The 22,422-nt window shown below is 48.3% G+C and overlaps 1 protein-coding gene across 2 annotated transcripts in view; it reads left to right on the top strand.

The window, feature by feature from the left end:
* Positions 1-22,422, top strand: part of ANKS6 (ankyrin repeat and sterile alpha motif domain containing 6) — a 464,962-nt gene that overhangs the window by 201,154 nt on the left and 241,386 nt on the right. For both annotated transcript variants that reach the window (XM_086965382.1, XM_086965381.1), the window contains exon 11: positions 12,148-12,302. In XM_086965382.1, the coding sequence (XP_086821508.1) occupies positions 12,148-12,302 (155 nt within the window). The remainder of the gene's footprint in view (positions 1-12,147; positions 12,303-22,422) is intronic.

The following is a 22,422-nucleotide window of genomic DNA, read 5'->3' as shown; positions in this document are numbered from 1 at the left end:
AAACCAAGTACTTCGACTATCTACACTGCGTTGGATGACTGAAGAATCTCCATTGGAGTAAAGGAGTAACTCCCCTGCTAAGCAGGCACCAAAGACGCATCTGACCGGTTTGCAACTCTGAATCTCCTGAGGACTCCGAAGACTTTTACAATACAGGCAGTGGTTTCCAAGTGTCCCCGAGGTCGACTAGTGTGCTCAGCAAACCTGAGACCCGCATCCCTCGTGGGGACCGTGCAACCCAAACCCCTGGGCACCGTGTCCATTTGCAGAAGCATCTGCTTTTTAGCGACCCCTGAAGCTGTGCTTTGGGCTACTTGTAGTACAGACCCCGAGCAGTGATTCCACCTAAGATTACCGGCCTACACTCCATGAGTGTTCCGTGGGCTGATATTTTGTGATTCCTCTTGAGGTTCGTTCTCGACCCCTGGTTCGTTAGCCTGTGGGTCCCTGTCAATGCAACTTTAACTTTCAGTGGGCTTACCTGGTTGCTCCAGACGTGCCCTGACTCTCTATAGCTTGGGGAGTCCCCAGGACCTTGCTGGTCCTCACTGAAGCATCTTTTCTCTGACTGCGTGGGTTGCAGTTGCCAAGAATTGTTAGTGTTCAATCCGGACAATGACCCCCCAGTACTCGACATCCTTCGTGGGACAGTTCGCCTGGGGACTTTGGTCATCCTTGACGTCTCCTGGTCCCCGTGGCTGCAGAGTCAAGCTTCACCTCTTCTCACCTAAAGCACCCGACATTGGTGGGCATTCGTCTACCGAGTCACTGGCAAGTGACCCAGACTCTGTCCCCTCTGCTTACAGGTTCTTCTCAGCTTCGATCCAGGCTGGGATCACACTGGACACTTTTCCTCTTCACGGCAGCAGCACTTTGCAGCATCACGCATTGAAAACGATGAAGATTCCCAACACCATTTGACACCTATGCACCCGGCTTCCCTGGGTTAGGTAACATGAGTACTCCGGTGCTCACATGGGTGCTGGCTTTAGAACCTTCTAAGTTTGAAAGGGTTTGCTCAAAGTCCTCTCTGTGGTGTCCTTAAACTTTAAAATTCCAACTGCGAATTTCCCATAGAGTTGTACGGAGCTCGCAGCTGTGTTCTCACACTGCACACGTCCTCCGGGGGTCCCCTGTGTCACTACCTTGGGTGGTTCCTTGGGGTCCCAGTGATTCTACGTGCTCTAGGCACTGTGTCTAGTCAAGTCGTGGTTTTTATACCACTTTCTTAGTGTATGGTTTGGTCTCCCCTGGGGCCCACTCTGTATTGTGCTATTTGCTATTGTTCTAGTGATTTAATATTGTGTGCTTTGTTCTCTAATCTCATAAAGAGGTTAGTAGAGAGTGTTTAATAATACATACATATATTTTATATATATATGTTCGAGGCATGTGGGCTGCTGAATTCATATCTGTGCATAGATCGCCGCCTAGTGTTGGGTCCGGATGATTGCACATTGTTGTCCTGGAAGAGTCTTCGAAGTATCACGAGATAGGTGGCTCCTCCCCTGGACTACAGTGCGCATGGGCATCGCCTCCATCCCCAGATTGTTTTTTTCCGCCATTGGGTTCGGATGTGTTTCGGTTCCCTCTGTCGGAACCGATAGTTGTTCAACTTTTCTACTCGAGACCAAAAGGTCTTTAGGCTGAGCGTCGGTATAGTTTCGTTCGGGTTTCTTGTCTGACTCTCAGCTCCGAACTCTTGCTACCCTTCCGCGTGCTCTCGGCGCGGACGGGCCTACTCTACACTTCTGCTATGGAGCGAACTCCGTTCAAGAAATGTCCGGTGTGTAACTCCAAGTATCCACACCTCGACGTGCACCCCGTGTGCAATAAATTCTTGTCACCGGCCCATGACGAAGACAGCTGCATGGCGTGTTCGAAATTCCGGTGCAAGAAAACTCTCAAGATTCGTCGGGCCGCTAGACTCCAGGCCCAGTTATCGGCTACCCCGGCGCCCCCACCAGACAACATATTCGAAGAATCTGTTGGAGACGACGACGACGTACAAGTTTCGGACTCTAGTCCCGCGTCCGAAGGGGATGCCTACGACGCGGGTGATGAGGACTTTGACGAAGTCGCCGACGAGGTAGGGGACGACGATCGGGCTATTGCCACCGTGGGGGATAGCTCGGAGGAGGAGCATCCCCAACCAGACTCAGGGGTCAATCCCCTTCATGCGGCCCAGGTCGAGGGATCGCCTTCGGGCCTTACCCAAGACCTTGTTATAAGTCCAGCAGCCCCGCCTCCGGGCCCGGTCACGGACATTTCTAAGGCAACACTCCCGTCCAGGAAAACGAAAGTGAAGCCATCGGGCCACGCTTCCTTGGTTTCAAAACCGAAAGTGAAAGGTGCGGTGGTGCAGAAGGGTCTGGAGGCGTCAACTTCCAAGCAATTCAAAATGGCCGACTTGAAGAGCCATGCCAAAATGGCCGACCCGAAAACATCTGGGTCGACGCCGAAGGCGAGGTTGTCTGACGCGGCTGCGTCAGCGCCGAAGACGGTCGGGGTCGAAAACCCGAAGACGGCTCCGAAGAAGCGTCAAGGCGACGCCGCAACCCAGGCTCGGCCGGCGCCGGCCCTTGGAGACAAGGCGCGTGAGGTGTCGGCCCCGAAGAAGGTGCCTTTCATCGAACCGACTCCCGACTCGGGGAGATCGCTCGAGCCGGTCAAGCCCTCTCGGGCCTTCACGAAGAAGGTTGGGGAATCCCTGCAGCGGATACGGAAGGACGATGTGGTTCCCGAATCGGACGACGTGGCGCCGAAGCACACGCTGAAGCCTGCGAAGGCGCAAACGCCTATCCGCTTTACCCTGCCGCCAAAGTCGACGCCGAAGGCTTTCGCGCCGAAACAGGGCGAGCCGTCGAAGGAGGTCTTGACACCAAAAGCAGCCTTGGTGGTGTCGAAGCTTCGGCTCCAGCCACTTGCTGATGAGGAGCGTCGGGAGGTCATCATCGACGCCAATACTGGAAAACTGTCTCTCCTCAAGAGGAAAATCACCACGGAGCCGGTGTTGGAACATTTTCGGATCCCTCTGAAGAATAAGAGGGACTCTGCGGGGTCTTCGGCTCCGATAGAGCCTCTGTCTCCACAAGCCCTACAACACTCGCCAACGCGTTCCACCGCAGGCGATGCTGATGATGAGGACGTCGAGTACAACTACCCGGCGTACTCGGATCCGGAGGAGGAACACCAACCTTGGTCGGCCGGAGGCGACCCAGAGGACCCGCATTCGAGCCAGGACACGCAGCTTTTTGCGGCCAAGACATCGCCGACGGAGGACTCGGCGGCCTTCAACGCTCTAATCGAGAGAGCTGCGGCTAACCACGATGTCGAGCTGCACTCAGACCCTGTGGATGTGGACTTTTTATTTGACACTTTCTCAGTAGCCGAAAAGTCAGTCAAAACACTGCCAATGCTTAAGGGGGTGCTGAAACACGCAACGGAGGTCTTCAAGGAGCCCACCCGGGCGCGTGTCATCAACCCTCGCATTGACAAAAAATATAAGGCAGCGCCCTCGGATCCAACATACATCAAGGGACACTTGCCACTGGACTCGTTGGTTGTATCCAACGCTCGGAAGAGAGCGAACTCGCAGACCACTGGTGACGCTCCTCCCCCAGACAAAGAGTCCAAAATCTTCGAGGCCTCAGGGAAGCGAATTGCTGCACAGGCAGCTAATATTTGGAGAATCTCAAACACACAGGCCCTACTTGCACGCTATGATAGGGCTCATTATGACACCTTAGAATCACTACTGCAACACTTGCCTGACCAGTACAAGGAGGCAGGAGAAATGCTGATTCAGGAAGGAAAGCTCATCACAAACGCATCCATAAAATGTGCGCTGGATGTGGCCGATACAGCCTCCAGGGCAATCAACACCAGTGTGTTGCTTAGACGGCATGCTTGGCTTAGAATTTCAGGGTTCAAGCCCGATATTCAAACGACAATACTGAACCAAACAGTTAATTCTGACCACCTGTTTGGCCCTGAGGTGGATGCGACGCTGGAAAAGATGAAAAAAGATACAGACACTGCCAAGTCTATGAGGGCCCTCCAGTCTCAGCAGTTTCGGAGTGGTTCCTTTCGCCGCTCCAACTCCAGAGGCACCTCAAGGGGTCAGGCATCGCAGTCCACACAGTATTACAAAAGTAACACCCAAACCTCATACAACAACAAGGGTAGAGGTGGCTACAGAGGCAATAACGTCAAGGGCAGGGGACGTGGAAACAACAGCTCCAGGTCCACCACCGCCAACAAGCAGTGACGTCTTGTCACTGCCCCCCGACCATACAACACCGGTCGGGGGGAGACTCCAGCAGTTCCTGCCCGCGTGGAAATCCATCACCACGGACAGGTGGGTCAAGTCTCTTGTCCAGTACGGTTACTGTCTGGAACTTACTTCCATTCCACCAAACATACCCCCAAGGAGCCGTCCTATGTCCGGCGAGCACTTGACCTTGTTGCAGCAGGAAGTTCTAGTCATGCTGCAAAAAGGGGCAATAGAGCTCGTTCCATTGCAGGAAAGGGGAACAGGGGTTTACTCCCTGTATTTTCTAATCCCAAAAAAGGACGGATCACTCAGGCCCATCCTGGACCTCAGGCCCCTCAACTGGTACATTCTCTCGGAGCACTTCCATATGCTCACGTTACAGCAAGTACTCCCTCTGCTTCAGCAGGGGGACTTCCTGGCTACGCTGGATCTGAAAGATGCATATTTTCATATCCCCCTGCATCCTTCCCACAGGAAGTATCTCAGATTCACGATTCAAGACCAGCATTACCAGTTCAGGGTTCTGCCGTTCGGGGTCACCACGGCGCCAAGGGTATTTACAAAGTGCCTAGCGACTGTGGCGGCGCATCTCCGTCGCCAGAACGTCCACGTCTACCCCTACCTGGACGACTGGCTCATTCAAGCAAAGACAGAACAACAGTGCGTCGACCATGTGTCACGCACCATTCATCTCCTGCACGATCTGGGATTCTCTCTGAACTACCCAAAGTCCCATCTCCAGCCCGCCCACGTGCGACAGTATCTGGGCGCGACAATCAACACTCTGGCAGCCACTGCGCAGCCAAATTCAGTGAGAATCGCCAGTATCCAGGCGCTGATCCAACGATTCAGACCCCAACACTCGCTTCCAGCGAAGGTGTTCATGCAGTTGATAGGCATGATGGCCTCCTGCATCTCCATTGTCCCGCACGCGAGACTACATATGCGTCCGCTTCAGGAGTGCCTAGCACGTCAGTGGACTCAGGCTCATGGGCAACTGACAGACCTAGTGTTGGTGAGCGGTCGGGCATACAACTCTCTGCATTGGTGGAATCCACAAAACCTTTGCAAGGGCCGACCATTCCAAGAGCCTGTCCCACAGATTATCCTGACAACGGACGCCTCTCTCCAGGGATGGGGAGCGCATGTACTCCATTACACTGTGCAGGGACTATGGACACTACAGCAAAGGAAGATGCACATCAATGTGTTGGAACTGATGGCAATCTTCATGGCCTTAAAGGCGTTCAAAGTACATCTGTGCAACAAAGTCGTGTTGATCCGGACGGACAACATGACGGCCATGTACTACATTCAGAAGCAGGGAGGCACACACTCTCCACAGCTGTCTCATCTGGCTCAGAGCATGTGGAAGTGGGCCATTCAGAGGAACATCTTCCTCATGGCAGAGCATCTCCCGGGCAAGGACAAGCAGATGGCGGATCTGCTCAGCAGGCACAGCCATCAAATGCACGAGTGGGAGATACATCCATCAGTACTCCAACCGTACTTCCAGAAGTGGGGTCATCCAGAGATAGACCTGTTCGCCACAAAGGAGAACGCAAAATGCCAAAGCTTCGCCGCCAGGTTCCCACACCCGCAATCACAGGGCAATGCGATGTGGATGAACTGGTCAGGCAGATTTGCGTACGCTTTTCCCCCAGCACCCCTGATACCGCTGGTGGCACGCAAGCTCAGGCAGCACTCGATGACTCTCATCCTGGTTGCTCCAACATGGGCTCGCCAACCATGGTACACCACGTTTCTGGAACTCTCCGTGGTACCGCATCAAAGGCTTCATCTCACTCCCAGCCTTCTGACGCAGAGCCATGGCGACATTCAGCACCCAGATCCGCAACAGCTCAACCTGGCGATCTGGCTCCTGAAGTCCTAGAGTTTGGCTACCTTGCATGAACATCATTCGGGAGGCAAGGAAGCCCACTACTAGAGCTTGTTATGCAGCTAAATGGAAGAGGTTTGTCATCTACTGTGCTAACCACAATATTGACCCGCTAGATGCTTCCATTCAAAACATCATTTGTTACCTTTTCCACCTGTATCAATGCAATTTAGCGTACTCTTCCATCCGCATTCACCTGTCTGCTATGGCAGCATACCTCCAGAATAGGCAACACCTGTCACTCTTTAAGGTCCCTGCTATCAAGGCTTTTTTGGAAGGACTCAAGAGAGTCATCCCACCAAGGACCCCACCAGCTCCAGAATGGAACCTCAATGTGGTTCTTACAAGACTGATGGGTCCTCCCTTCGAGCCACTGCACTCTTGTGAGCTTCAGTTTCTGACTTGGAAGGTTGCGTTCTTAGTAGCAATTACATCGCTACGGAGGGTTAGCGAGCTGCAGGCGCTCACCATCCAAGAACCTTTCTTCCAGGTACATGCTAACAGGGTTGTGCTCCGCACTAACCCTAAATTCTTACCCAAGGTTGTATCTCAATTTCATATAAACCAAACAATTGAGTTGCCGGTGTTTTTCCAAAACCCAGAGACGCTGGCGGAGCGGATGCTCCACACCCTTGACGTTAAGCGAGCCTTGATGTACTATGTAGACAGGACAAAAGATTTTCGCAAAACCAAGCAGCTTTTCGTTGCTTTTGCCACACACCACAAGGGAAACGCTATCTCCAAAGCTGGGATCGCTAGGTGGATCGTGAAATGCATTCAAATCTGTTACGCTAAAGCTAAGCGCACTCTCACTATCCCACCGAGGGCCCACTCCACCAGGAAGTTGGGGGCCTCTATGGCTTTCCTAGGTAACATTCCCTTAGAAGATATCTGTAGAGCAGCCACATGGTCTACCACACATACTTTCACTAAACACTACTGTGTAGACGTGCACTCCAAACAGCAGGCAGCTGTTGGTCAGGCTGTTCTCAAAACACTTTTTCAGACTGCTGCAGCTGGCACGGGCAGCCGCCGCTAATGGAGGGACTGCTATGTATTCTATGCACAGATATGAATTCAGCAGCCCACATGCCTCGAACTGCAAATGCTACTTACCAGTATGCATCTGTTCTTGGCATGTAGGGCTGCTGACATTCATATCGCCCACCCTCCTCCCCGGCGCCTGTAGCAGCTGCAGTATTCATTCATATATATGTATATGCTCATAGCATGGTCATCACTCACATACTTCACTCCATCTCTGCCAATGGCTAAAAACAATCTGGGGATGGAGGCGATGCTCATGCGCTCTGTAGTCCAGGGGAGGAGCCACCTATCTCGTGATACTTCGAAGACTCTTCCAGGACAACAATGTGCAATCATCCGGACCCAACACTAGGCGGCGATCTACGCACAGATATGAATGTCAGCAGCCCTACATGCCAAGAACAGATGCATACTGGTAAGTAGCATTTGCAACCTTGTGTGGTTCTCCTTTCATTTGGTCATTCAGGAGGTTATAGACTCGTAAAACAAGCTGCTTTACATTCCTTCGAGACTTAGCCTGAAGGCTGCTCACCACACCTACCACTAGCATAGCTTTCTTTAAAGGTTGTCTTTAACCTAATCATCAGTAAGGATTGTTTGGAATGGTACAAGGTGCCCACTATAACTAGTGTTCAGCATATACCAGGCCAACTCTCACACCGTTGATCTTGAAACCAGAGACGTTCCTATATGTTCTTATTAATGATAGCAGAGTTGGAATTGATGTCCCAGGGCTAGTTCGGATGAGCATTGCATTTGTGACAAATGCTGTAGTTTAGAATTTATCTGATTGCAGTTTCTTACCCGGTACGGGAGGGATGTTCCAGCCCCTCATAAAAAATGGCTCAATGGTCAAAGGTAAATAAGAGAAGACCGCCCTGTTTAGTCCCTCTTCATATAGTGATTCTTCCGGACAGACTGCCGTCTATTCTTATTTGGGCTCCAGGATTCTGACGATGTGCCTGGATATTCTTCTTAAAGGGCAGGCCTCTCCCATTTTTTTCTGTGGACTTTTAAGGAATGTCCAGTGTATGTTGTGAAATGCCTTTTTGGCATCTAAGGACAATAGAACTTATGCTTTACACCCTTTGCATGCTATGCCTCTTGTATGTAAAAAAGTCTTTGCATGGTCGCTTGTCTCTCCTTGGTGTGAATTCAGTTTGTTTGGAATGAATGATATTCAGCATTAAACTCCCCAGTCCAGATGCCCATATTTTAGTAAATGTTTTTACATCAAAGTTAAGAATTAAATAGACCAGTAGGACTGGCACTTAGTTGGGACCTTGCCCAGTTTACATATCATCTTCTATTCCAGTCTGTGTTAGGGATGCTCACATAGTGCCGTCATGCATAGCATTAGTCAGTGGCTCAAGTAGGAGCTGTACTTAATGTTTAATAGAAAATGGGCCGGTGTTGTTGATTACTTGAGGCCTTGTATAGCGCTCAGAACGTTTTCCTTTGTTATTGGACGATCTCATTCCGCAGCCGATATAATGGGCAAATGGGTGTCTTTTAAATATGGTCCCCGGATATCTTCACCGGGATGTGCAGTGTATAGTGAGTTGTGGAATGAGTTGGAACAGGCTCATCTGTGGTTGCTATTTGAAGTGGCTGTTCTGTAAATATGTTCTTAATTGTTGGGCCTGAAACTTAGCAGCCAGCAGGCATCCCACTTTATTCCCTCCCAAGTGAGATTTGGCTTTCCAACAGTTTATCAATTAGTAGGCCCTCTCTAATTCCAGAGCACTAGTTTGTTCTCTCAGCGCTGGTATCTAGAACCACATTTTTGGGAGTTGGTAGATTTAGGTTTGCTTTTAGCCTGTTATAATCCCTGTTGCAGAATATTTTGCAATTTCTTGTCATCATCCCTTGTGTCTAGCTACTTCTGCCTTAAAGTGGCTCCTATCAATCGATTTCAAATGGTCCTTCTAGGTGGCCAGACTGACTGCTTCTCCTCTCTTGTTCTAAAGGTAGTCTTTAAAACAAAAGGCTCTGGGTACCTGATCTTTTATTATAACATTGTTGAACTTACAATGACTTATTTGTGTCTGAATTTTAATACCCATCCATGGTATGATGCAGGCGATTTTGCCATGGTCGGTAAGGATAATAGACCGTGATCAAACTCTTTCACCCTCTGTAGAGTCGCTTATCAGCTAGAGTGTTGTCTAATCTACCATAAGTTTTTTGTGCTGCAGAATGACGTGCATAATTTATTGAGTGGGTGTCTGTGTCTCCAGTGGTCTATCTGTTTCATGTCCTCAAGCCATTGTCCACTTTCTGCTTAGTCTGGTGCTGAGGCCACCGTCACCCCAAACCTCTTCTTTGTTTTACTCATTCCTAGGGATGTTTACATGTTCAAGCCACCCTTGCCCCAGCCACATCAGAAGAAGGCGAGTTGTTTTGCCTACTTGGATTCAAATTTGAAAACCTACTTTCAATGTATCTGTTCCTATTATGAGTAAATCATTTTCTGTTTCAGAATCTTTTCTAGATCCCTGGGGTATGAAATGTATGAATTATGGGAGATACCTGTGTTGAGCGCTTCCCCCTTGTACCCATTCGCCATGGGAAGACCACTCTCAAGCAAAAGAGAATTCTCATTTGTAGTCCCCCCTCCCCACCCCCCCCCCCCCCCCCCCATGTTCTTCCCCCCACCCTGAACCAGGCTGCTTATCTTCTGTTCAACAAGATTGCATCCAGGCTGCATTCTGACCCCACTTCAGGTATCACAGCATTATTCCAGTCTTATTTTTTAGAGTTCTGTAAGTTTGCATCTGGTGGCTTAATTGTCACCGTCATGTTTATCCACCAAGATCTCCTTTTTCCTTGGTGATCCATGCGGCGGTTATGGTATGCTGTTTGCTTCTGCAGATGTCTGGGAAGGGATGGTGAGTCAAGTCTGGTCTTTTCCTCTCTGGTTGCTCCTGGGAGTCCATGTCCAAACCTAAAATGTTGCATACTTCCGTGGGTCGATTTTCTAGGCTCTGTTTTGTTTTTTCATATGAAAGTAATGCAGATTGGGTGACCTCAGTAATACTTAATTTTTGTTCAGGAATGCTGTATCTTTTTGGCAGTTGTGCCACTTTTGGAGCATAAAGAATGGCATATCTTGGAACGAGAAAGAGTTGTTCGACAATATGCATTGCAGTATTCTGTCTTAGTCTTCATAAAATACATTTCTGAGGGCATTGTGTGCTTGGACAGCCTAGGTACCAGTCTGTGTGCTTTATAGATGTTAATCAAATTTTGACTTTGGGATTCTAACAGGGCTTCAAAGAATTTTGGAAGGTGTTGCATGATTTGTTTGCCTTCCTTTCCCTGTGGGGCTCCTCGAATGCAAATGTTATTCCTCCTGAGTGGTTTTCCAAGTCTTAATGTTTTTCATGCAGAACGACCTTTTGTTCCTCTGTGTGTTCCTGGGAATTTACACTGTTCCCCATATATTTGATGTCTTTGTTTACTCCTTTAAATTCATTTTAAGTTCCTTCATCACCTCTACAATTTTAGCCTTGATTTTATCAAAATAATGCTTAATAGAGTTTCTAGTGATCAATCCTCTTGTTGTCTGCTGGATGGGATTGTGATTACTCGTCTATTTTCCCCTTTTCGCCTGGATCTTTTTCCCTCCTGGGCCTCCTTGTGGTGGCTTGTCTCTGATGGTCGGTTTACATTTCATTTTACCTTTTTTTGCAAATAATGTTATTTTCTAGCATCTGGTGTTTAGTGTTGCATGTCTGGAGATGCTTGACTCTAATTCTTCCCTGATTCTGTGTTTCCTACAGTGGTCCCCTGAGTGATTGTCTTTTTTGTGTGGGTTTTTTAAGCTGCTAATTGCTGGGTACACTTGCCCATCAGGCATGTCTTCCATGCTTTGTTTATGGCCCTGTAGTCACCGTCCCACCTGTTACGCGTCAGTCTCCTCATTTTGGGGATAATGGTCTTGTGATGTAATTCCACATGTACTCTTGCTCCGCTGTGGCGAGTTAAGTGTAGCCTCACTAGGCTTGTTGCCCCTCCTTCAGAGGGTCGCTTTACTCCATCTGGGGGGGTGGGAGGGTGGGCTCAGGAAGATCACCCAGCCCATGTGTCAACATGTCCCAGGATCTTTTTTATGCAGAGATAGGCGAGATCATCAGTCCCAAATCCCTGCTGCAAAATAGCACCCATCAGGTGGGTATGTTGCTTCCCGCTTGTCTGGCTTTTTTCTTGCTTGAGCCCATCCAGTCATGTACATTAGGGGCAGGAGTCCCCTTCTTCCCACTTGAAGTCATCTGCAATAGGGAGAAGATGATGGATTATTGGTCTCTTTGCTTCTTGCAGGAGTAAGGTGTTTATTTGCTTCCACCTTCTTGCACTGCCCCCTGGGGCATCCACCCCGGTGCATTTTGGCCTATGTCTGCCCAGTAGACAGGAGTTGCTTCTCTCTCCTGAAACCATGGCTCTGGCAGAGAGCACAGTGTGTTGCGGAAACCAGGTGGTAATTTTTTTTTTGCCTCTTGTTCCAACTCCCGGCACCAATGTCCTCCCTTCACAGGCAGCTGGCACCATCTTGCATCCAACAGGTAGCTCCATGCTTCCACCCACCCACCTTGTTCATGTTAGTCAGTCGTCCCACTTGCTCATTCACCATTGGGATCACTTGGTCAGTCATTCAGGGAGTCTAAGCCATTATAGTTCAGCTTGGTGCTCCCACTAGGCTCTGTCGAACAGCGATCTCTCCATGGCCAGCGCAGCTCTGGCTCAGAATTCCACCTCCATCTTGGGCTGATTGAATTTTTCTTTAGCGCTCAGTTTGAAAATAGTCTTTCTTTTGAAGGTGTTTAGCTACATTATCATCATTTAAAATTTGACAAAAATAGTTACTCTGATATGTGCGTGGCTAAGTATATATTTTTTGTTTTCTTTTTCAACACTTCTACAGGTGGAAGTGCAGATAATGTCTTATCTCAAATTGCAGCACAGAGGAGAAAAGCAGCTGGACTATCAGAGCAGAAATCAACCCAGCCGCACAGTCCAACGCATGCTACACCTGAGATACAGAGCACTCCGGTGGTTGGCAATGGACATATTGCAAAGGTACTCCAGGCAGCTATATAACTTGTTAAGCACCACAGTAAGCTTATGTACGAGTGTCCTTTAACCCTCCTACTTTCATGTGCATATCATGTTATGTTCTTGGGGGAAAGTGACCAAGCACCTGCTGGATTAGTAGAGGAATGCCCTTTACCTATGTCCTGCTCACCCCGTTTGTTCATTGCCTTCTCCTTTTGTATTATTTGGCATGCAAAAGTAGACTTGAAGTAGAAAGGATGGCAGGTGGGTCATATGAGAGACGATGTCCAAATGGACTAACAGTAAAGAATAAAGATTCATATGTCTTCAAAGTTATTTTGGAGATGAACGGTATGATGGGCATGTGACAATCACCTAAAATATAAAGCGTTCTTCAACATAGCTTGGCCACAGTGAGCATCAGGTCTAGTCCTGTGTGGAATGTACAATGCTGTCGAAAACATGTAGTGGAGTCAAAGCTTCCTGGGGTGTATAAGTGTAGTATCAGGATATGGAGACAACAAATAATGCTCACTTCTAAAGTACTCATGTTGACATTCCACACATACTGCAGAGATTCTAAACAGTAGTGAACGGAAAGATTCCCCTCAAGCTTCTATTTGATGGATCACCATTCTAGAGAAATCTTAGAATATGTGAAGTCGAATAAAAGACATTGTAACTTCATTTTATACACATTCCACTGAACCCAGGACACCATCCTCATCTAAAAAAGACCCTAAATCATCATAGAGAGGTAAACGATCATTGTTGTGTGAAGATACAAAATGAAGCCCGCCTCCTCGTGGGAGTTCTTTCTTTCAGGCGCTATGGGTCTTTGTCTATCAAAGCTCTGGTGGATGTGAGATGTCTGAGCAGACAACAGCAACTTTTTTGTCCAAATTGTACAGAACAGCCCTCCATTCCCTCAAATAATGAACAAATTCCTTTGCTTTTAGTGTAGGCAATGTTCCGTCTGAGTCCTTTACCCAAGATCAAAAGACCTTTGTTCTTTCTACAAACGTGCAAAAGAAACTTACGCTCCAACGTGGTGTGGTGCCTGATTTAGTTATAACACAGATAATGATCTGTTTTGTTTCTTCGTATCTCGGGGTGAATATGAGTCCAATAACCACTAGTATTAAGAATTCTGATATTTAATTTTTTGGCTTCAGATTGGCTAGTTCGATCTAAAATGTAATCTTAAGATTCAGTTGATACCTTGAGAAGCCCTCACATTATCAGCTTGAACACGTAAATCGTAAGCCAGTAGGATTGGGCAGCCTGCCTCTGATTAGTAATTGAGGGTGACTTGTTTATGACTGCTCCAGTTTTGAACTGGTTTATTGCCTTCTCAGTGGTTGATTCAAATATAATTTCAGAACGACTGACTCACCTCCTGACTGCGGCGGTCTGCTTTAGCTCTCACTGTCTTGTTAGTGTGGTTGTGGGAAACATCTCAGGCAATCCATAACCATCTATTCAAGAGTGGCACAAACCATTGTCAAGTGCCTGTTGGATGTCATCCTTTCACATGCATACTTCTTGCCACTTCTGCAAACGACGACTGACTGGAAATGGGTTTGATATTGCTCATCTAAGGCAGACAGCAGCATTGTGACGGTCTTTTGCACTGAGTCATTGTAATTTGCACCTTTGACTAAAATGGATCAAGAAGAAGCTGTTGAAACCATGCTTAAATTAAGTGAGTCTAAGCAAAAGACAATGTAGTCCTTAGTCAGCATTATAAAATGATATTATCCTTTCACTGCTGAGCAGGCCCTTCATTTGACCCATTACATATTTTAGCGAATGGGACTCTGATTAGTAATAGTCTGGCTGCCACTCAAGTACTGTCATATCTTTTACAGCGGTTTTCATAGCATCATCTGGCACTTTCTTTTTAGGCGAATGGTTAAACAGTATCTAATTCATGCAGGGAAGTTGTTGATATTTCAGGCCTATTAACCAAAGCGGGGTCACAGCTGTAGGTATGAGCGTGGCAAACCAGGCTGGAGGATGCTTGTCTTAGGCAGTACCAGCCTGCTTTCTAGTGCAGCCCTCCTGGTTCGGCGGTGATGGCTCCTCCAAGGTTTTGCCTCACATTGACAGCTGCAGAACCAGTCCCTTGGGCTGCAGGGGCGCCAGTCTGCATGTTATTACTTCGCTTAAAATTTGTCTATATAGTTCACCAGTAGGACCACACTATGGATGACTGGAAGATCCCTCCTATTTTATTTTATTTGAGGTCCGTTAGGGTATCCGAGCGCTTTACAGGGATAAACACGTTGTGTATAGTATAGGCGTAGGCAAAATACAAGCATGGGGTTAGGGGAATTGACTACAGTAGGACAAAAGTCAGAGCTATATACAATGAACAGTACAGTACCAAAATCAGCAAGTGACATGTCAGCAGTAAAACAAGGGGAACAATTGATACATGGAGAGGATCAAGCAATACAGGAGATTGTGCACAGAAACATAGGTCAGGAAAAGGCGGAATGCGCAATAAAGGAGAGGTATTGGAGGAATTTACTCATTAGGAAGGTTTTCGCTTCCTTTTTGAAGCGCGACAAAGTAGGAATTCTTCTGATGGAGGAAGGTAGCGAGTTCCAGATTCTTGGTGCGGCCCCAGAGAACGCTCAATTATATATTTTTACATTGCGGAAGGGGGTAGCTGGAGCACACGGTCTCTGGCAGGCCGGTAGTTTCTGGTTCTCCCAGATATCACAATTTTCTGAGCGAGATACTTCGGGTGTTTGTGATGCAGGCCAGCTTGAGCTGGATTCTGCCTTCAAAAGGAAGCCAGTTCAAGGCCTTCAGATGTGGTGAAATATGGTAAAATGTTTTTGAGCCAGGTAAGAGTCTAGCTGCTGCGTTGAGGCAAGCTTTTAGCGGGCTGTTGAAGTCTTTGGTAGTCCAGATAGGGTAGAACAGATGTATTCAATTCTGGAGATCACTAACGCGTGAGCTGCGGTTTGTTGGTCAGCAGTATCAAGGAAGGGTTTTAGTTTTCTCAAGTAGCTCAGATGGAATCTGGCAGTTTTGGCCATCGAATTGATGGGTTCACGCATATTCAGGTTGCTGTCCAAAGTTATCCCAAGCGATTTGGCAGAATCCATTATGGTTGCTGTGCAGTTGAGTGCTGTGATCGAGTTAATCCATTCAGGGATGTCATTGGGTTTTTTGGGTAGAGATGAGAAGGAACTCCGTTTTTTGGGCATTCAATTTGAGCTGGTTGTTGGCGAGCCATTGAACAGTCAGATTCAGGGCATCATTCAGATAGGTAATCTCCTCAAGAAAAGAGATTTTGATGTATATCTGAGTGTCATGGGTGTACATGTGGAAGGAGATGTTGGCCGTGCAAAGAATTTCAGCTAGTGGTTCAAGGTAAAGATTAAAGAGTGTATGGGACAGAGTAGAGCCTTGAAGGACTCCGATAGAGATCGGGGAAGGAGCAGATAGGTTGTTGTTGACTAAGAATCTTTGGGTGCGGTTCTGGAGGAAGGAACCAAACCATTTGATGACTGTACCTCCTAGGCCCATCCTGTGTTCGAGGCGTTCAAGAAGTTTCTCATGGTTGACCGTGTTGAAAGCCGAGGAGAGATCCAGGAGGATCAAGAGACAGGTTTTGCCTTGGAGCATCGTCTACGATGTGAAAAATAGTGGTTTCAGTGCTATTCCCATGCCTGAACCCAGGTTGGAAATAGTCAAGTAAATTGAAATCTGCGATGTGTTGGCTTAGTTGTAGCTGCACACATTTCTCCAACACTTTCACAAGAAGAGGAATATTCTAAATAGGTCTGAAGCTGTCTGGAATTTCCAAGTTCAGAGAGGGTTTTTTTAGGATGGGGATGACTTGCCCGGTTTTCAGGGAGTCAGGTATGAACCCTTGAAGAAGGGAAGCGTTGATAATTGTAGTCCAGATGGGTACGATGAGAGTGGGGGGGTCGCTGCCAAGCAGTTGGCGGGGAGAGGGTCATTAAAGTGGGTGTTCGGTTTTAAGGAGGCTAGAATTTTAGAGATGGACTGGTCTTCATAAAGTTCGAAGTTGGACCAGTGAGCCTTGTTTTTGGGTGTTGTTTGGAGGGGACAATAGGGGAGAAGGGCTCCAATAGGAGGAGATGGGCAGTTTGAGGTGGCATTAAGTTTGTTACCTAGCAAGTTGATTTTGGTTGTGAAGGAGGAGAACTCATCGCAGGTTATTAGGGATTTAGATGTTTCTTTTGAGGACTTCGCTAGTTTGTTTGATTGAAGTTTGACTATTTCAAAGAGTTTGTTGACACATATCGGTCCATAATATTCTCCCAGATGGCAGTTATCTTCTTCTGGGCATTCCACATACCACAGACATGGCTCTACTTCTCCTCTTGGACAGCCTCTCTTCCAGCAAGGCCAGGTGCTCTCCTTCCCTCACTAACCAGGTAGGCTTTTATGCGCTAGGCAGACCCAGATCTTCTCCAGCAAGTTATGCAGGTGATGTCTACTCAACTCTGGGAAATGGCTGTCATGTGGACACCGTCTCTGGTCTTAAAGCGGGTCCTCAAGTAGTCTTTGGAGCACTCCCTTCCTTGGTCAAGAACTTGGAACTGGAACAAAGTGAGGTGACTTGAATCCCACCTTTATACTCATTTTCCAGGCAGGGTATGTTGATCCACTGTCTAAGGTTCTGGAATAAGTCTGGGGTGGCTCCCTGTCAAATGTAATTTTCTGGTTGCAGTGCAGACACAGCCTTTGTGCAATGTGACTTCTCTTCCATGGATCTGGATTGTAACATAAGTAAATAAATCCGGACAGAAGGAACTGTGAAGACTTTGTGCCTGGTTGTCATAATTTTTCTTCAAGTAGCAGTCCGGGACAGAAAAAATGGTAGGGCCAGCCCAAAATTTACCCCACCTTTGACAACAATATGCTGACTTACCTCCTCGAGCCTAATATTCGTCAACTGGAAGTGTTCAGGAAAATCTAATGAGAAATCCTCAGCTATCCAGTCGTCGTAGAATTTCTGAGAGTTGCCCCGTCGCCATCCTCTCATTTTAGTGCCTCTGTCTTAATATGTTCAACTGTCTATGGAAGCAGTATTCTTCTTCAATCTTGTGCCATGGTAAACCATAGACAATCTAAAGTGGATCCCACTGGCCCCTGCTGCCATGTATTGCCACACAGTCTTAATGTATGTATGTGTGTACACACCCCCCCCCCCACACACACACACACACACACACTCACTCACTCACTCACTCACTCACTCACTCACTCTCTCTCACTCTCACTCTCTAAATGTTAGTGCAATGAAGTGGGTCTTTTTCCTTAGTGACAGCAGAAAAAATATCTGGTCTGGAATATTAGTTCACAAAATTCAGGACACTGCTGCCAACACTTCGATGTCCTTTTCCTAAACTGGATTACCATGTACACCGAACACACAAAAAGGATGGGAGGAATGCTTGCAAGTTGTCTAGTCAGTGGCAGTCGCTCTGGGAAGCATGCAGATCCATTATTGTTCGTCTACTGTGGCACTAGACAGAGGCTACCTTTTGCTAATCAGTACTAAACCTACACCTCATGGGGACATTCCATGTGAAACTGCAACGCGACGCCCCCGCCAAAATGGACCACCACAGCCCCATACCTGACCCAGCCTTTTAAAGCCTCCTCAGTGAGGTATAGCTCGGATTCTGTGACACAGGGAGCAAAGGAACCTTGTCTGAAGATATGCAGGCCTAGGCTGAAGCATGCACGCTAGATTGGTGTGTTAGCTAGGCTCATAGAATGGCATAATACCAGTTTCACATGCAGTTGTCTCACTGAGTGCAGGTATAGATGCCCATATACTGTGCAGGGAATGCTCCTGCCCCAACAGATGGGCTACTCTGCTTACAACCCTCTGTGTAGTTTTCAGGATTTGAATATGGGCCTAACAGTGCTGGTTAGGAATCCCTAACTGATGCCTCCAATTAATGTAGCGATCTTTACATTAAATGATGACCTTTAATATCAAGTTTTGTGTTTCGTAAAGTTTCAGCACTTCTATAGAAACACTGACTCTCTACCTAAGCATGGTTTAACTGCATTTTTAGATCAACAGTGCTTTCTACTGCCTTTTTTGCAAATATTTTATCGGAGGCAGTAAGTTCCTTGCATAATGTAGTTGTTTTAAATTGGTGGCATACAAAAATGTAGTGTCTCACCAACTTCATCGCCTGTGGTTGCCCTAACCACAGGGAGGGGCATTGAAGGTGCCCCTTTCTTATTATTTAGTGTCCTGTATGATGCATGTGGCTCCCCTAGTTGCATTTTGTTAGTGCTTTGTATTGGACTCTAGCTCTAGAGCCAGTGCGCAGTTTGGTCAGTTAATGCTGAGAAACATTTTTGGCTGTACCCTCAAAGATTTGTCTTCTGCCTCAATCAGGGTCTTACTTTTGATTTCAAATCATCTCAGAGTTTATAAGAAAGGGGATGAGGACATTGAAGTAAGTAAGTACTCCTCAAACCATGGTGATATCTGTATTCCTGTTCCATCAACTCCCCTTTCTCTTTCTGGCCCACCCTCCTTACCGTCTCTCTACTCAGCAAGTGCTTTCAGATTCAACAGAGAGAAACAACAGAAGTTGAAAGACATGAATATGGGCAGAGGGATACATTGGAGCCCAAGTGCAACATATGCACTTAAGCTTAATGACGTTTTGCAGCATGAATGTCTTTTAGATTCCCATACTATGCATATACCCCGCCATCTAGTGGTTCAAGTCGGAAAGTGCTACTTGTTTTGTATATTTTGTTTTGGATTTTCTCTCTAATGAGTCTGTGTGAAACCAGATCCTTCTGGCTTCAGCTACCACCCCCTCTGTGTGTGTGCTAGCTCTCAGATTATTTTTTCTACCATGTTGATCTGAGGTGCCTTGCAGACTGTGGTGAAAGTAGGGCAGCACAAAGATGCAAGAAAGGAATCCCATCAGAGAGGAGATGGGTGGTATGAAGAAAGGTTGCCCTGGGAGTAATCTTGAGCAAAGCAGCCCACATTACTCCTCATGCAACAAGGCAAGACGTACACATTCCCTACCTTTTTAGGTCTCAGCCTGCGAAAGACTGAGGTAGAGTGAGTTTCACTAGCGAGGTTAAGCCCTGCCCCTCTTTACCATTGGCTGGCGTCCTAAACAGTGGCCAGCCATTTGAGAAGAGGTCCTAGTGACGTTTTTCTTTCTCTGTAACCCCCGTCCTTTCCAGACTGGCTTACTTGACTTACTGCTGGTGTAAAAGGTTTCTTTTCTTCTTTATGGGGCCAGATGGCCCCATAAAGAAGATAAAGAACCTTTTATGCCAGCAGGAAGTCAGGCGCTTGTTCCGAGCGCTTGTTCCTTGTCTGTCGCCCTCTCAGCCTCCCCCTCCCTTTGCTCCTGTTCAGCTGTTTTCCCATTCTTCCGTCCATGCAGACAATGTCCACGTGGCCAGTCTGATTGTTGCGCGCGGCGGCCCCTGGCACTGGATGGATGCCCTGTCTGAGGGTACCCATGCCTACAAGGAACTCTGCCTCTAAAATAGCTTCCAAATGCATTGCTTTCGGGGAAAGGGCAGGCTGGAGTGAGGCGTGCAGGCTGCATTCTGCCTTTTGCGCCCGCGCTGCTCCCCGAGGGGATCATTCTTTACAGTGTCCATGTGAATGGCCACGCGTGATAGTGCGTCCCCGTCTCGTGCACCACCCGGTACCTACCTCTGGCAAGAAGACACATTGTAAGCAGTTTGCCGCGCTGTCATTCAATGTTTTACCCATTAGAAATCATGCAGCCTCAATTCAGTAAGCAGGGCAAACGCAAGGCCACGCGCCAGTGACGTCACGAAGCCTTCTTACCCGTGTGTGTGTGATCTACACTTTACAAATATGTGATCAGAGCAATCGGCCTCTCACCCTTTTACAATCAAAAACAGGAGTGCCACATGGCTAAGCCTTGGCGGTTAGTTTATAGCGCTACGAAATTGCAAGACAGTCCACAAAATGAATAACGGATACGATTGACATAACAGTTTGCTGTCTTCGGAACATATCCCATCGTACTTATGACAGACGTTCTATGCATCAGAGTGCATAGGCAAGCCTCATTGCTTGTATTTTGAGAACGCTAATCCGGAGGCATCAATTATATTTATGTGTAGTAGCTACTGTCAGTGACTCCTGCGGTCTTCAAGTCCATATCTGTTAATAAATCCATCCAATCACCCACACACATCCACCCCACCCACAGGCCATTCACCTACCCATACACTCTGTCTTTCATTAATTTATCCCTCTCCCCAACCATTAACCCACTTATACAAAACCTAGCCATCCATCAATCCAAGACAGCCAAGGTAACCTCCCCCCCATACACACCCCACCCCCCTCGCAAGCCGGCACCCACCCTCCTATGGCCTAGTTGTTTTGGTTCAGGGAGAGAACTGTCTCGGGCTTCAGACTGGGCATCGATTCAGAGGGGGCGTCCGGCCAAACCATGTAAACATTCTGGTTACCTCCTCTCTTTCCCACAAAGGCAGATGAGTCCGACAGCTTTGAACTGGGGGTTTCGGGGGGATGGAAGGTCTCCTTCCGGTACCCCTGCCCCAAATATCGGGGAGGCGCCTGCGGTGTACGTGCAGATGCGTGTGTGAGTCCCCCCCCCCCATATTTTAGATAGCTGCCCTTTAGACCGCCTGTTGCCTGGCCAGGGGCCTTGCGTGTTAGTCCGCCCATATTTTTAGATGTCTTCTCTTTATAGCATCAGGTGCCCGGGCCTTGCGGGTCAATCCCCGGTGGAAATCATGCCACCTCTGCAGCCCCACCCATCACAACCAATCCCCACCCATGCAAAAATAATTATATCCACCCTAGTCTAGCAACCTATTCATCCCACCTCCAGCCTCCCGTTTAGTCACTACCCACTTATATACTCCCTCACACATCCTATACTCAGCCCACCCATCGTGAATGCATACCACCAACCCACCCATACCCGGATACAACCACACACTCATCCTGCACCAGCTGATCCATACACACGATGTCCCATCTTTCATGGCCTCTGACCCCCCCAGTCCCCTCCGAGGCCTTGCTCTGGGAGCGACGCCTTGGAACAGTTCCACTCCTTTGCATGGCTACCTTCTAAATCACACCGCACAGTTGCCTGAAATATAAAGTGGCAGAGAAGAATGAAGGTGGGCAGTGGTGAACCGGGTGCGCTGGCATTGGCTGGCACAACGCCCCTCAGACCCTGGCTCCACGGCCGTCCTCATGCCTTCCTGTCGGAGTCATACCACCCCCCCCCCCATGTCCCTCCTACTGCACATCCCCACACACACCTTCTAATGCCCAACGCACACAAAGCTGTTCCGTGTGCCACTCCCAATGAGTGAATGTCCACAAATGGCCCCGAAGTGGGTCAGTCAACCAACCCTAAGGCAGCGCCTCTCCCCCCAACGAGGCGCGTCAGCAGCACACATTGTACATCAGTTCCCCGAACAGCCCCCCCCCCCATCTTACTACAGGTGCGCCTGCGTCACAGCATGGCACCCAAGCAATCACTCCTGCACCAAACACGAGTCCACCCTGGCATCACAGCGCAGCTGCACACCCCTGAATCTTGAAGACCCCCCAGACACCCTTTGCACCCAAGGCCGACCGCATGTATGTCTCACACAGAGACCGCGCACACCCTATCAGATCGCACCACCGTTCAGAGCTTCATAGCTCACCCTCCCCACAGACTATTCCCCGCAGCCACCCTGCCCACAGACCAACTTCTCAAAGGCGCTGTCCCACGCCTCCAGTGGGCACGTTTTCTGAACCCACCCAGTCTACAGACCACCATCTCAGGGGCTGCGCCCTCAGCGCCACAGCCCACTACATAGACCATCTACGCCAACCTTGACTACAGACCAGCACCTAGGAGGCGCACAGACCCCCCCCTCCCCCAGCTCTTTATCCATTCTCACAGTCCAGCATCTCGAAGGCAGCATCCCACACACCCAGCAGAGCCACTCTCCGCCACACCCACCCTACTCACAGTCCAGCATCTCAAAGGCTGTCTCAACATTCACGGTCTGCACCCCCACCCTGCCCACAGACCATCACCTCAAAGGCTCTGGCTTCACACGCCGTCCTCCAGGTGAAACC

This window comes from Lissotriton vulgaris, chromosome 4_1 (assembly GCF_964263255.1).
Source record: "Lissotriton vulgaris chromosome 4_1, aLisVul1.2, whole genome shotgun sequence".
In the NCBI taxonomy this organism is placed as follows: Eukaryota; Metazoa; Chordata; class Amphibia; order Caudata; family Salamandridae; genus Lissotriton; species Lissotriton vulgaris.
The sequence above is the reverse complement of the archived record's forward strand: the minus strand, read 5'-3'. Positions and strand labels throughout refer to the sequence as shown.